Source organism: Procambarus clarkii, chromosome 25, assembly GCF_040958095.1.
Source record: "Procambarus clarkii isolate CNS0578487 chromosome 25, FALCON_Pclarkii_2.0, whole genome shotgun sequence".
Lineage (NCBI taxonomy): Eukaryota > Metazoa > Arthropoda > Malacostraca > Decapoda > Cambaridae > Procambarus > Procambarus clarkii.
The window spans coordinates 17,613,575-17,629,268 of record NC_091174.1 but is presented as its reverse complement, the minus strand read 5'-3'; the positions used below and the strand labels follow the sequence as shown (position 1 = coordinate 17,629,268).

At 49.6% G+C, this 15,694-nt stretch overlaps 1 protein-coding gene across 1 annotated transcript; it reads right to left on the bottom strand.

Annotated features, from left to right (window-relative positions):
* Positions 1-454: 454 nt before the first annotated feature.
* Positions 455-12,067, bottom strand: LOC138368426 (involucrin-like). Its single transcript, XM_069330937.1, has 3 exons — positions 11,603-12,067; positions 1,847-2,002; positions 455-1,534 (listed from the first exon to the last, which is right to left on the bottom strand). Exons 1-3 carry the CDS (start codon positions 12,065-12,067, stop codon positions 455-457), a joined length of 1,701 nt encoding a protein of 566 aa, XP_069187038.1.
* Positions 12,068-15,694: the final 3,627 nt, after the last annotated feature.

Here is a 15,694-nt window from a genome sequence, read left to right as displayed (position 1 = left end):
AGTTCACCCAAACCGGTAACTTCCAAACGTGCAGTAGGCTGGGGGACATGTATGTTCTGCAAAAAGAAACATTCAACATACTGTTGTGCTAATTATCCAACCATAGACACTCGTATTGAGCGACTCCAGGAATTAGGGAGATGTTCAAGGTGTCTCAAGTCACACAACATAGATTATTGTGATACCCAATTCAACACCTGTAACAGGTGTAGAAGAGGTAGGCACCATGCAGCACTGTGTAAATATACGAAATTAACGTATTCACGACCCAAGGTGGAAGATAGCATTCCCACCACAGTACAGTACTGCAAGGTGCAACAAACAAAGAGTGTCCAATCGGCAAAGTCTAAAGGTAATACGACTTTGCCTACTGCCCAAATTACCATCCAGAATAAGAGGGCCAAGGTCCATACCCGTGGGTTGTTTGACCAAGGATCCCAGAGAACATATGTCACTAAAAAGTTAAAAAGTCACATATGTCCTCCTGCCAGGAGGACACAGGTTCCTCCTGCTGCTGCTGCCAGGAGGACACAGGTTCCTGCTGCTGCGGCCAGGAGGACACAAGTTCCTCCTCCTGCTGCGGCCAGGAGGACACAGGATCCTCCTCCTGCTGCGGCCAGGAGGACACAGGATCCTCCTCCTGCTGCGGCCAGGAGGACACAGGATCCTCCTCCTGCTGCGGCCAGGAGGACACAGGATCCTCCTCCTGCTGCGGCCAGGAGGACACAGGATCCTCCTCCTGCTGCGGCCAGGAGGACACAGGATCCTCCTCCTGCTGCGGCCAGGAGGACACAGGTTCCTCCTGCTGCTGCGGCCAGGAGGACACAGGATCCTCCTCCTGCTGCGGCCAGGAGGACACAGGTTCCTCCTGCTGCTGCGGCCAGGAGGACACAGGTTCCTCCAGCTGCTGCTGCCAGGAGGACACAGGTTCCTCCTGCTGCTGCTGCCAGGAGGACACAGGTTCCTCCTGCTGCGGCTGCCAGGAGGACACAGGTTCCTCCTGCTGCTGCTGCCAGGAGGACACAGGTTCCTCCTGCTGCTGCTGCCAGGAGAACACAGGTTCCTCCTGCTGCTGCTGCCAGGAGGACACAGGTTCCTGCTGCTGCGGCCAGGAGGACACAAGTTCCTCCTCCTGCTGCGGCCAGGAGGACACAGGATCCTCCTCCTGCTGCGGCCAGGAGGACACAGGATCCTCCTCCTGCTGCGGCCAGGAGGACACAGGATCCTCCTCCTGCTGCGGCCAGGAGGACACAGGATCCTCCTCCTGCTGCGGCCAGGAGGACACAGGTTCCTCCTGCTGCTGCGGCCAGGAGGACACAGGTTCCTCCTGCTGCTGCTGCCAGGAGGACACAGGTTCCTCCTGCTGCTGCTGCCAGGAGGACACAGGTTCCTCCAGCTGCTGCTGCCAGGAGGACACAGGTTCCTCCTGCTGCTGCTGCCAGGAGGACACAGGTTCCTCCTGCTGCGGCTGCCAGGAGGACACAGGTTCCTCCTGCTGCTGCTGCCAGGAGGACACAGGTTCCTCCTGCTGCTGCTGCCAGGAGGACACAGGTTCCTCCTGCTGCTGCTGCCAGGAGGACACAGGTTCCTCCTGCTGCTGCTGCCAGGAGGACACAGGTTCCTCCTGCTGCTGCTGCCAGGAGGACACAGGTTCCTCCTGCTGCTGCTGCCAGGAGGACACAGGTTCCTCCTGCTGCTGCTGCCAGGAGGACACAGGTTCCTCCTGCTGCTGCTGCCAGGAGGACACAGGTTCCTCCTGCTGCTGCTGCCAGGAGGACACAGGTTCCTCCTGCTGCTGCTGCCAGGAGGACACAGGTTCCTCCTGCTGCTGCTGCCAGGAGGACACAGGTTCCTCCTGCTGCTGCTGCCAGGAGGACACAGGTTCCTCCTGCTGCTGCTGCCAGGAGGACACAGGTTTCTCCTGCTGCTGCTGCCAGGAGGACACAGGTTCCTCCTGCTGCTGCTGCCAGGAGGACACAGGTTCCTCCTGCTGCTGCTGCTGCTGCCAGGAGGACACAGCGTCTCTGGCAGCGTCGTGTGGAGCACATTACCTTCCATCTCTTGCTCCTGGCCCCACTTGGCTCGCGCCTCACATCCACACGAAACGTCGCGCGATTTATTATTTAGGTCTCCAGAAAGTTTGGTCTGGGCCGAATCAATGTGTGTGCTTACACTTGTTTCTGGTCGCTGTTAGCCAACGTTGCTATATATATATATATATATATATATATATATATATATATATATATATATATATATATATATATATATATATATATATATATATATATATATATAATAATAATAATCTCTCTCTCTCTCTCTCTCTCTCTCTCTCTCTCTCTCTCTCTCTCTCTCTCTCTCTCTCTCTCTCTCTCTCTCTCTCTCTCTCTCTGACACATACACACACACACAAAGGAAAGAAGAAAAGAAACGTCTGGGAAAGGAGAGCTGACTACAGGAAAGGGGACTACAGAGGGATAAGGGAATCTGGGAGAAATGCAAGGGAAGAAATTAGAGAAAAAACAGTGCAAGATATGATGAACCTAGTCATATGGAAATGCCAGGAGGCCGAAGACAGATTTATACCAACAGTAAAGGTAAAACAGGAGGGAATATAATACCCCTGGTTTAATACAGTGTCAGGAAGCAAAAATGAGAAGCAGGAGGCAGTGGAGGAAGTACAGAAGACAAAGGACAGAGGACAACAGGATTAGATGTAGCAGAGCTAGAAACGAATACATTAACATTCAAAGAGTTTTGGAAAGAAATTATGATATTGCGATCAAAGCGAATAAACAACTTACTACATTGCCATATAAGAAGAAAAATGTCGGTGAACAACCAAGTGACAAGACTAAGGAAAACAGAGGGGGTATATACAGTAAGTGATAAGGAAATCTGCGAGGCACTGAATGCCAGTTTCCATGGAGTGTTCACAACCGAGCCTGAGCAGCTCCCATTGTTAGAAGAGATTACCTTAGATGAAAGACTATCAGATATATAGAAGTGACAGCAGAAGTGGTCATGAAACAGTTGACAACACTGGATGCAACAAAAGCAGTTGAACCAGACAGTTTCACCGTGGATACTAAAAGAGGCTCACAGGCCCTCAGCGTGCCTCTGACAAGGATCTTTAATGAGTCACTTATGACGGGAGAATTGCCCAGTTGCTGGAAGAAGGCAAATGTCGTTCCAATTTTCAAGGTGATAGGGAGGAGGCACTTAATTAAAGACCTGTATCACTGACAAGCATCCTCTGCAAAATAATTGAAAGAATAATTAGGCTAGGACTTGTTGCACACTTGGAGAGCATTAGGCTTGTAAACAGACATCAACATGGATTCTGGAAAGATAAATTATGCCTAACAAACCTTTTGGAATTCTATGATGAAATAACAAGGATAAGGCAGGACAGAGAAGGATGGGCAGACTGCATATTTCTGAACTGCCAAAATGCCTTTGATACTGTACTGCACATGAGACTACTATTCAAACTTGAGGGGCAGGCAGGAGTAAGCGGAAATACCCTAGCATGGATTAGGAAGTTCCTAACAGGAAGGAACCAGAGAGTAACGGTAAGGGGGGGGCGAGAAGTCGGACTGGCGAACAGTAACGAGTAGAGTACCTCAAGGATCGGTGCTGGGACCAGTTCTATTTCTCATATACGTGAATGACATGTTTATAGGAGTAGAATACTACATGTCGATGCTCGCGGATGACGCAAAATTAATGAGCAGAGTTGTGACAGATGAGGATTATAGGATCCTCGAAGAGGACTTGAACAGGTTGCAGAGATAGTCAGAGAAATGGCTCCTGGAGTTCAACACGAGCAAATGTAAAGATATGGAAAGGGGGTCAGGTGATAGAAGACCCAAGGGACAGTACACGATGAAGGAGAACTGCCTACCAGTGACGATTCGAGAAAGACCTGGGAGTGGACTATAACCTAATGTAACTCCTGAGGCACATATAAATAACAAAACGACAGCAGCGTACTCTACACTGGCAAAGGTTAGAACGAAAGAAAAAGGTTTCATTTAGAAACCTAAGTGAGGAGGCTTTTAGGGCGCTTTACACTGCCTACGTGAGGCCAGTCTTCTAGTATGCCACCCCATCATAGAGACCCCACCTGAAGAAACACACAAGGAAACTGGAAAAGGTTCAGAAGTTTGCGACGAGGCTCGTCCCAGAGTTACGAGGGATGGGGTATGAGGAGCGCCTGAAGGAACTGAGCCTTACGACACTCGAAAAAAGAAGGGCGAGGGGGGGGGGGGATATGATAGGAACGTATAAAATACTCTGGGGAATTGATAAAGTGGAAATAGACGAAATGTTCACACGTAATAGTAACAGAACGAGGGGACATGGGTGGAAGCTGGAAACTCAGATGAATCACAGAGATGTTAGGAAGTTTTCTTCTAGCATGAGAGTAGTGGGAAAATGGAATGCACTTAAGGAGCAGGTTGTGGAAGCATACTCTATTAATATTAAAACTAGATATGATAGGGAAATGAGACAGAAGTCATTGCTGTAAACAACCGATGGCTAGAAAGGCGGAATCCAAGAGTCAATGCTCGATCCTGCAGGCATAAATAGGCGAGTTCACACACGCACGCACGCACGCACGCACTCATGCACTCAGACAGGGCGTTTGTAGGGCGCTGGTGACTGAGTGGACAGCTCGCTGGACACGTAGTCCTGTGGTCCGGGGTTCGATTTCCGGCGCCGGCGGAAACAGATGGGCAGAGTTTTTTTTACCCTGATGCTGCTGTTACCGAGCAGTAAATAGGTATCTGGGAGTTAGACAGCTGTTACGGGCTGCTTCTTGTGAATGTGTGTGTGTGTGTGTGTGTGTGTGTGTGTGTGTGTGTGTGTGTGTGTGTGTGTGTGTGTGTGTGTGTGTGTGTGTGTGTGTACTCGCCTATTTGTGCTTGCTGGGGTTGAGCTTTGGCTCTTTGGTCCCGCCTCTCAATTGTCAATCATCTGGTGTACAGACTCTATCATATCTACACTTGAAACTGTGTATGGAGTCAGTCTCCACCACATCACTGCCTAATGCATTCCATCCGTTAACTACTCTGACACTGAAAAAGTTCCTTCTAACGTCCTTGTGGCTCATGTGGGTACTCAGTTTCCACCTGTGTCCCCTTGTTCGCGTACCACCAGTGTTGAAAAGTTCATCCTTGTTTACCCGGTCGAGTCTTCTGAGGATTTTGTAGGTTGTGATCATGTCTCCCCTTACTCCTCTGTCTTCCAGTGTCGTAAGGTGCATTTCCCGCAGCCTTTCCTCGTAACTCATGCCTCTTAGTTCTGGAACTAGTCTAGTGGCATACCTTTGGACTTTTTCCAGCTTCGTCTTGTGCTTGACAAGGTACGGGCTCCATGCTGGGGCCGCATACTCCAGGATTGGTCTTACATATGTGGTGTACAATATTCTGAATGATTCCTTACACATGTTCCTGAACGCTGTTCTGATGTTAGCCAGCCTCGCATATGCCGCAGACGTTATTCTTTTTACGTGGGCTTCAGGAGACAGGTTTGGAGTGATATCAACTCCTAGATCTTTCTCTCTGTCCGTTTCATTAAGTACTTCATCTCCTGTTCTGTATCCTGTGTCTGGCCTCCTGTTTCCACCGCCTAGTTTCATTACTTTGCATTTACTCGGGTTGAACTTCAACAGCCAGTTGTTGAACCATTCAGTCTGTTTAGGTCCCCTTGAAGCCTCTACTTTCAGCCTCTGTTTTAATCCTCCTCATAATTTTGGCATCATCAGCAAACATTGAGAGAAACGAGTCTATACCATCTGGGAGATCATTTGCATATACCAGAAACAGTATAGGTCCAAGGACTGACCACTGCGATGCTCCACTTGTAACGTCTCGCCAATCTGAGACCTCACCCCTCACACTGACTCCTCGTCTCCTGTTGCTTAGGTACTCCTTTATCCAATAGAGTACCTTCCCTTTCACTCCAGCCTGCATCTCCGGCTTTTTCACTAGCCTCTTGTGTGGTACTGTATCAAAGGCTTTCTGACAATCCAAAAATATGCATTCGGCCCACCCTTCTCTTTCTTGCCTGGTCGTAGAATTCAAGTAACCCTGTGAGGCAGGACCTGCCATTCCTGAACCCATGTTGATATTGTGTTACAAAGTTCTTTCGCTCCAGATGTTCCACTAGCTTTCTTCGCACACTCTTCTCCATCATCCTGCATGGTATGCAAGTTAGGGACACTGGCCTGTAGTTCAGTGCCTCCTGCCTATCCCCTTTCTTGTATATCGGGACTACGTTAGCTGCTTTCCAAATTTCTGGCAGTTTCCCTGTTGCCAGTGATTTGTTATTAACTATGGAGAGTGGTAGGCACAGTTCTTCTGCTCCTTCCTTTAGTATCCAAGGGAAGATTCCATCTGGGCCTATAGCCTTTGTCACATCCAACTCTAGTAAACACTTCCTTACTTCCCCGCTGGTAATCACAAACTCTTCCAGTGGTTCCTGGTTAGCTATTCCCTCTCATATCTCTGGAATTTCTCCTTGCTCTTAGGTGAAGACCTCCTGGAATTTCTTATTCAGTTCCTCACACACTTCCTTGTCGTTTGTAGTGAATCCTTCCGCCCCTATCCCTAATTTCATAACCTGTTCTTTACTGTTGTTTTTCTCCTGATGTGGCTATGCAGCAATTTAGGCTGAGTCTTTGCCTTGCTTGCGATGTCATTTTCGTATTGTCTTTCTGCCTCTCTTCTCATCCTGACATATTCATTCCTGGCACTCTGGTATCTTTCTCTGCTCTCAAGTGTCCTGTTATTCCTTTAGTTTCTCCATGTCCTTTTACTTTGCTGCTTAGCTAGCCTACATCTCTGATTAAACCATGGGTTTCTCATCTTCATTTCACAGTTTTCCTTTTGGACTGGGAAAAACATGTTTGCTGCTTCCTTGCACTTCTGCGCGATGTAGTCCATCATGTCTTTCGCCGTCTTTCCCCTGAGCTCTGTTTCCCATGCTATATCTGTTAGGAATTTTCTTATCTCCTCATAGTTTCCCTTTGAGGGAAAATAAAATAAAATGCTCTAAAGGGATATATGCATATAAGGTCAAATAGAAGAACAACGTTACCAATAAAATAAGACAAAGTACATTGTATTGTGAAGAAAAAAGTATTTTCTGTGGGGAGCCCCTACGGCTCCCTGGAGCTTATCGGGCTAATGTATGTTATATTAAACTGGGACATTAGCTAAGGAGTTCAGACCTATCAGGGACCAGTGCCCCTTCAGAGAGGTTTCAAGGAGCAATGGTCCTGGGAACCCCCCATTGTGGTTGGGGTTTTCCTTATCTGCCATCGACCGGGGTTAGGCACCCAGAAAGGTAGGCATAACAAAACAAACCCCACATGGTAAAAAACTAAAACAAAAAACCAAACAGAAAAGTAGAAACTCCCTACAATCCCAAGGAAACAAGCAAACTCTTCTGCCGTACCGCCCTCCCCGCCCCGCGAGGGGGAGGGGGGAGCCCCGGACTTCACCGCATCGGCTGCCAAGCATCAGTTCGTAAGCTAATGTCAACCGGGATAGACGCTTCTCTGGCCTCAGTTTCCTAGGCGGTGTTTGCCTTGTGTGACGTTCACTGCCATGTGTTGTGTTGTGTTGTGCGGTTGCCAGGTGTTCCTCATCAGTACCAATGCTGCATGCACTTAGGGTCTTCCTTCCCTAAGCGCCCTGTGAGTACTGCCCCTACATGACAGGGTTATCTTCCCTGGGGCGTTCGGGAACCATTCCCGTAGAGGTTCTTCCTGCTCGGCATTTGCCTCGCCCTTAGGGCCAGCTGGGGCTTGAGGCCCTAGTTTGGCCCTGGGTAGGGACTGATATTGTGCTGGTTAGGGCGTCAAGGTGTTGTGCGACCTGCCACCTAAGCGGCGAACAGTTCCTGTTGCCTATGGAGACGGTGTACTTTTGCGGGGTTTTTCTTTTGTTTTTATTTTCATTTGCTTGGTGGGGGTCTGCCCAGTGTGGCTATAGTTCCACTGGTAGTGTTTGGTGGCCCTCTGCTAGGCCCCCATGATTGTACACGTCGCAGGGGTTTTCAGTGTTGTCCTCTACCCCTCCCTTGTTATTTTTGGGTTTCTTAACCGGTTAGCAACACCTTGCCCGGGCTTCCCATAGTTGTAACCCTATGGGCCCTGGAAACCCCTGTCGGGGCTTGGTGGACCATTGAATGTGTCTTCCGGGTTCCAACCCGTCTTGTACGGGTTCGTTGGTTGCTGTGCCCTTGTCTCCGGGTGAGAGTCGCCACTTTTACCTCCGTCATGTTGCCTGTTGGGTCACTGACACCTTGACCCGGAGTCTTGCGAGAGAGATTCTCTGCTTGTTCTCCAGTACTCTCCTGATGTTACTACTGTTCAGAGTACAGGTGGCATCCGTGTTGCAAGCTAGGTTAGGTTGCTGCAACACGCTAGGTTGGTTTCCCACTCGGATGCCCCGGGGCCGCCCCGTTTTGGTTAGGTATTTTTTGCCCCTTTCCCTCCCTATTCCCGGTTCCTGACCGTCTGCGGGTTTCGGGGTTGGGGCGGGGTTTAGTTGGGGACGAGAGACTGGCGGTTTCAGGGGCTGCCCTGTTAGGGTTGGGGACGGAGGTTTTCGAGCCTGTTCCTCCTGCCATGGCTTCTGGGTCTTACCAGCGGCCCTTTCTTGCTGCCTTTCCCATGGACTCTTCCTTTTCTTTAAGGGCGGAGGGCTTGGACGACGGCTGTGCCTCGGGGCCTCTGTTGCAGGTTCCCGGGGCTGTGGGAGATGCCTGCTAGCAGTTCTGGGGCTGTTTGACCTTGCCGGGGTTTTTTGCTTCTAGGCGGAGTTTTTTGCCCATCCAGTCTGCTTGCTTCCCACTTTTGCTGGCGTGTTTTCGTATCTTTTGCGTCGGTCACAGCCCCCTGTTCTGGTGGCCACTTTCTTCTGCTGGTTTCCCGGCATGGCCACCAGGGCGGCGTTGCGGTTTGTTTACATACGCCTGGGTGTGCAAGCGAGCGTCTTGGGTGAGTTTTTTTCACCTTTTTCAGGGTTTTTTATTCTCCTGTTGTCGTTTCTTTGCTTTTCTGGTGTTTTCTGCCCATTTTCTGTTCCTCTGGGAACGTTTGAGTGTTGATTTTACACCAGGGTTTCCAGTTTTGTCTGTTTTGGGTCTGAGCCGTAGGGTTTGGGCTCAGTGTCCCTGTCTGTTATGCTTGCTCTCACACCTTGTTCCTCGGTTTTTGGTCTGTTTTGACCGTTTCCCAGGGGGTTCTGTCTGGGGGCTGTGCTTTGCCTTTCTGTGGTGTATCTCCGCCGACAAATATGGTGGTTTGGGCTCCCCCTGGTTCGATTCCGGGTTCCTTTGGGTTCTTTGGTTTCGTTCCAGAGGTTTCTTCCTCTTAGGCCCCTTTGTGGGTTCAGGGGCTTTGTTTCCTCGTGTGTGACCCGGTTCTGCCTTCTGGGGTTCCGGGGTCTTCCTGGCTTGCAGACTGATCTTTTTTGGGTCTTTGCACATGTTGTGGTCGTGCTGGGACTTTGGGGTTTTGTTGTCGAGGTGGGCCTTTTGATGCAGTTTTGTGCCTTCTTAGCCTGGCCGGCATGGTGCTCTCTGCCCACTGGTCGGCGGCTTGTAATTTTCTTTTCATGTGTATGTGTACACTGTGTGTGTGTGCACAGGTGTATGTGCATACCCATGTGTGTGTAAGACACCTTGTGTGTGTGTGTGTGTATATATGTATGTGTACATAATATATATATATGTATATATATGTGTATATATGTATGTATACTTTTTCTTTCGGATGGGGCTCTGTTCCCTTCGCTGTTGATGGGGCACTGGGGGAACAGCTTGCTCTGTTGACTCTCGCATGGTCCCGCAGTTAGTGGGCGCTTTTGGTTGTCTTCCGGCCTCTGGTGGTGGCGGCGGATGGCTTCTCCCCCTTTGGGGGGTTCAGGGCTGGCGGGGTAGACCTCTTCCCCTGCGCTTCATCATGTCATCTTAGTGGGTGCGTTGGACGTGGTCGATCCGCCCTATCCTTCTGGGGTTCCCGTCTGCTCTATGCAGACACGGGCATGGCGAATCCGCGGTTCTTCTGGACTTATTCAGTCTGCGCCATGGTTTCTATGCCCTCATCGGAGGACTGTTGTCTCCGGTCCGGCTTTTGTTGGGGCCAGGTGCCTGGATGGTGGCCCTGGACCTCCAGGTCAATTCTTTGCACGTTCTTCTCCAGTTTTCCGGGACTGGCACAGTTGGTGGTGGGGCTTCAGGCTTGCCGCTTTTGTTGCCTTCCCTAGTTTGTAATTGGCACTTGGTGTATTTACCCATCTTTACCGGATCTTGGTGCCCTGTCTGAGTCTGCTTGGGTTTTGGTGTGTGGCCTACCTTTGACTGGTGTGGGGTCCCAGTCGGTCCGTTTGTCTGCTCACCAGGGGTGTGGTTCTTTACAGATCGCCGGGTTTGGTTTCCTGGTGATCTGGAGGCCATTCCATCTGTTTCCGTCCCAGGTTCGGACCTGGCTGGGTCTTGTTTAGGGCTCTTGGGCCGCTCCTTGTCCTTCCCTCCAGTAGTGTTGTTGCGGCTGTGGTCCCGCCTTCGGCTGTTCATGAGGGGGTCCCGGGTTGCTCGGCGGTTGCTCGAGCAGTTGTGCGGGAGTCTGAACTTCGACGTGCTGGTCTGCCCGCAGGGTCGGGGTGGGTGGGTGGGTGGGTGGGTGGGTGTGTGTGTGTGTGTGTGTGTGTGTGTGTGTGTGTGTGTGTGTGTGTGTGTGTGTGTGTGTGTGTGTGTGTGTGTGTGTGTGTGTGAAAAATAGTATCAGTTGATTGACTGACAGTTGAGAGATGGGCCGAAAGAGTAGAGCTAAACCCCCGCAAGCTCAACTTGGTGAATACAACTAGGTGAATACACACCACTAGTTGAGTACACACACACACACACACACACACACACACACACACACACACACACACACACACACACACACACACACACACACACACACACGCACACCACACGCACACCACACGCACACCACACGCACACCACACGCACACCACACGCACACCACACACACACCACACACACACCACACACACACCACACACACACCACACACACACCACACGCACACCACACGCACACCACACACACACCACACACACACACACACACACCACACACACACACACACACACACACACACACACACCACACGCACACCACACGCACACCACACGCACACCACACACACACCACACGCACACCACACGCACACCACACACACACCACACGCACACCACACGCACACCACACACACACCACACACACACCACACACACACCACACACGCACACACACACGCACACACACGCACGCACGCACGCACGCACGCATAAAATGACACGGTGGATTTTACCGGAAGCGGCACAGGCCCGCAGCTTGTCTCTAACACGGATCTAAATCATAAAGATGAAATCAAGAAGGGAGAGAACAGTGCAGGGGAAAGAGTTAGTGTTAGTGTGGTGAAAGTGTTAGATAATGTTCCAGTGGTCTGTTGACACTGTCGCTGCTGGGTGCCACATGGCTCTGCCACCGCTGGGTGCCACATGACTCTGCCACCGCTGGGTGCCACATGAGTCTGCCACCGCTGGGTGCCACATGACTCTGCCACCGCTGGGTGCCACATGAGTCTGCCACCGCTGGGTGCCACATGAGTCTGCCACCGCTGGGTGCCACATGGCTCTGCCACCGCTGGGTAGCACATGGCTCTGCCACCGCTGGGTGGCACCTGGCCCTGCCACCGCTGGGTGCCACATGGCTCTGCCACCGCTGGATGCCACATGGCTCTGCCACCGCTGGGTGGCACCTGGCCCTGCCACCGCTGGGTGCCACATGGCTCTGCCACGGCTGGGTGCCACATGGCTCTGCCACCGCTGGGTGGCACCTGGCCCTGCCACCGCTGGGTGCCACATGGCCCTGCCACCGCTTGGTGCCACATGGCCCTGCCACCGCTGGGTGGCACCTGGCCCTGCCACCGCTGGGTGCCACATGGCCCTGCCACCGCTTGGTACCACATGGCCCTGCCACCGCTGTGTGGTATAACTTTCCCCGCAGCACCAGTTGGGCAGATCAAGTGAAGGGAGTTACGGTCACTCAGTGTTACCTGCGGCTCTGGCTCGCTTCACTAAATGAAATACACACAGCTGTCCGCAAATTTGCATAGAAATCACAGAGTCAAAATGAGCTGTTGGGCACGAATTATATTTCCAGTGGATCGTATCAGCCAAACATCCTCCCCTTCTGGCCCTCACCCCTACCCCTCATTCCTCTCTTCCTCTCCCTCACCCCTCACTCCTCTCTTCCTCTCCCTCACCCCTACCTCTCACTCCCCCTCACCCCTACCTCTCACTCCCCCCATCCTCACCCCTACCTCTCACTCCCCCTTCCTCTCCCTCACCCCTACCCCTCACTACTCCCCCCTTCCTCTCCCTCACCCCTATCTCTCACTCCCCCTTCCTCTCCCTCACCCCTACCCCTCACTACTCCCCCCTTCCTCTCCCTCACCCCTACCTCTCACTCCCCCTTCCTCTCCCTCACCCCTACCCCTCACTCCCCCCCCCCCCCTACCTCTCCCTCACCCCTTCCTCTCTCCCCTTCCCATCTCCCCACCGTGCTCTTTAAAATTTAATACCGACTGATTATTCTACACGGTATTTGTTAACCCGTTAACTGTTAGCAGCTACACCGTCACTGTCGCACTGTCACTGTTACTCCGTCACTGTTACACCGTCACTGCTCACTAGGAGGGCAGTTCAGTGTAAGACCCAACTGCACAACCCATCCACAACTTTAAAAACACATTCCACTAATAATTACGAACATGAACCTAATTAAACTATAACGCGACAATTAAATCAGAGCCAACAGGCGGGGGTGCGGAGCTAGACTCTCCTCTCCTCGAGACACTGCTAGGTGTAGGTCTCTGTGGGGCCACTCTGGCAGTAGCCATCCTCTGGATGTGTGCTATATTGATGAATACACACACACATGATGTATACATGATGTATACATCAATACATGTTTATATATATATATATATATATATATATATATATATATATATATATATATATATATATATATATATATATATATATATATATATATATAATATCCTATATTGATGTATTCATCAATATAATTGATGTAATTCATAAATATAATTGATGTAATTCATCAATATAATTGATGTATTCATGAATATAATTGATGTATACATCAGTATAACTGATGTATACATCTAAATGTTGAAAGAGACATTTAAAACATGAACATGCTCTTAGCTCCGGATCCAGACTCATGGACTTCAATATTTATAAAGAAATTGGCACTCAGTATAGTGTGGAGGAAGAGCTTGGACACCGGGGTGATACCAGATGCGCTTAAAGCAGCAGACATAGCCCCTCTACACAAGGGAGGGAGCAAAGCATTGGCAAAGAATTATAGACCAGTTGCACTAACGTCCCACATAATAAAAGAATTTGAGTGATCAGGAGTCAGGTCACTAGTTTCATGGAGACCAATGACCTCCACAATCCAGGCCAACATGGATTTAGAGCGGGAAGATCGTGCCTCTCACAGCTACTTCACCACTACGACAAAATCACTGAGGCATTAGAAAAAAAACAGAATGCAGATGTGTTATAAAACGGACTTCGCAAAGGCATTCGATAAATGTGACCATGGAGTGATAGCACACAAAATGAGGTCAATGGGAATAACCGGTAAAGTAGGACGCTGGATACTCAGTTTTCTGTCGAACAGAACATAAAGACTAACAGTCAACAATATAAAATCTAGTCCAAGCGCAGTTAAAAACTCTGTACCTCAAGGTACAGTCCTTATACCACTGCTGTTCATTATTCTCATATCAGATATAGACTCAAATACAAGTCACAGCTTCGTATCATCCTTTGCAGATGACACAAAAATCAGCATGAAAATTACCTTTGTTGAAGACATTGAAAAACTTCAAGCAGACATTAATAATGTTTTCGACTGGGCAGCAGAAAATAACATGATGTTTAACAGTGATAAATTCCAGGTACTCAGGTACGGTAAAAATGAAGACCTTAAACATAATACAGGGTACAAAACACAATCAAATGTGCCCATAGTAGGAAAGCAACATGTAAAGGATTTGGGAATACTGTAATGATGTCTGACGACCTAACGTTTAGGGAGCATAACCAAGCAAATATTGCGACAACAAGAAAAATGATAGCATGGATTACGAGAACATTCAAAACCAGGGATCCCATCACAATGGTTGTACTATACAAATCACTTATGTTGTCCCGTCTTGAGTACTGCTGAGTACTCGCTTTCCCCTTCAGAGCAGTCTCTACGTAAGCTCCCGCTCCTTTGATTCGTTGAGACTTCATTTAAACCCAACACGGTAAGGAACTATATTGCTACTTTTAGTTCGATTGTAACCAAGGGTTATGGTGCAGCAAGAACACTGTTGTTCATTATCTTTACATTCATGCTGTTCTTAAAAGATTCCCCCATTTTGCACCCGCAAGATCACGTAAGCTTTTAAGGGTTGATAGATGTTAATCTTATTGTTTGAGGAGCTGTTCACTTGAGACAGTTAAGCAAGTCCCAGCTGTGTCTGGGTACAAGTGACAGGATGAACAACCCAGCGGGTTTTCTTCCTATTGAGGAGTGTTGTACATGCTGCTATGGCGGTGTGTCTACTCACAAGATGAATGGCGCTGCTCAATACTGTCACTATGGCGGTGTGTCCACTCACAAGATGAATGGCGCTGCTCAATACTGTCACTATGGCGGTGTGTCTACTCACAAGATGAGTGGCGCTGCTCAATAAACTCGCCCCTCGGGGCAAATTTTAATTTAATTGTTTAATAACAGGGTTTGAATAATTCATAATGATCGTTTTGGAGTCATTATATTATTATGATTACCGTTTATATAGTGTATATGTTCCAGGGGATATTTTAATAGTGAACGTTACAGTAACTACTAATTAAGCTTAAGTGCTCTCAGCACCTTAGTGGCTGTTGAGAGCACTAAGTAGGCCCTTAACAGCTTAGTGGTTTCTGTACTCAACGTCTCTGCTTTAGTGAGACGTTGAACGCTGGAGTAAACGCTGTTGAAGGTTGAGCAGGTGTGATGGAAAGCCACAGGTCCCAAGTACCAGCTATTGGTACTGGTAATGGCTCCAAAGGGCCTCCACTTACGGGCTATTCATGCCCGTGCCACCTTTTGGGTGGCTTAATCTTTATCAATCAATCAGTCGAGAACGCAGTTATTGGCTGCGATTAACAGGAGCTTAACGCAAGCTCACCGCACATGCGCAGTGAAAAGTTGGAGAGGCGCATATAGCAGGCCCAAGAGCTAAATTCCAACCATGTCTGTAGATAAGCAAGTTAACAGCTGTAATGAACAATTTACAGAGGGATAAGTTGAGAGACGTGGAGGCACGTAAACACCTGCCCAGCGTCTAAACATGTGTTGGGCGGGCAGTAAACACAGGTGTTGAGAGCTTAGCAGGTGTGTATGTGTGTGCGAAAGTAAACCAATTCCTGCAGTAATTGAGTAAACTGATACCGGACACATGTGGGCCAGCAAGGGGGGGGGGGGGGACCCCGTCCCAACTAGCACCGGACGACCGTCACAG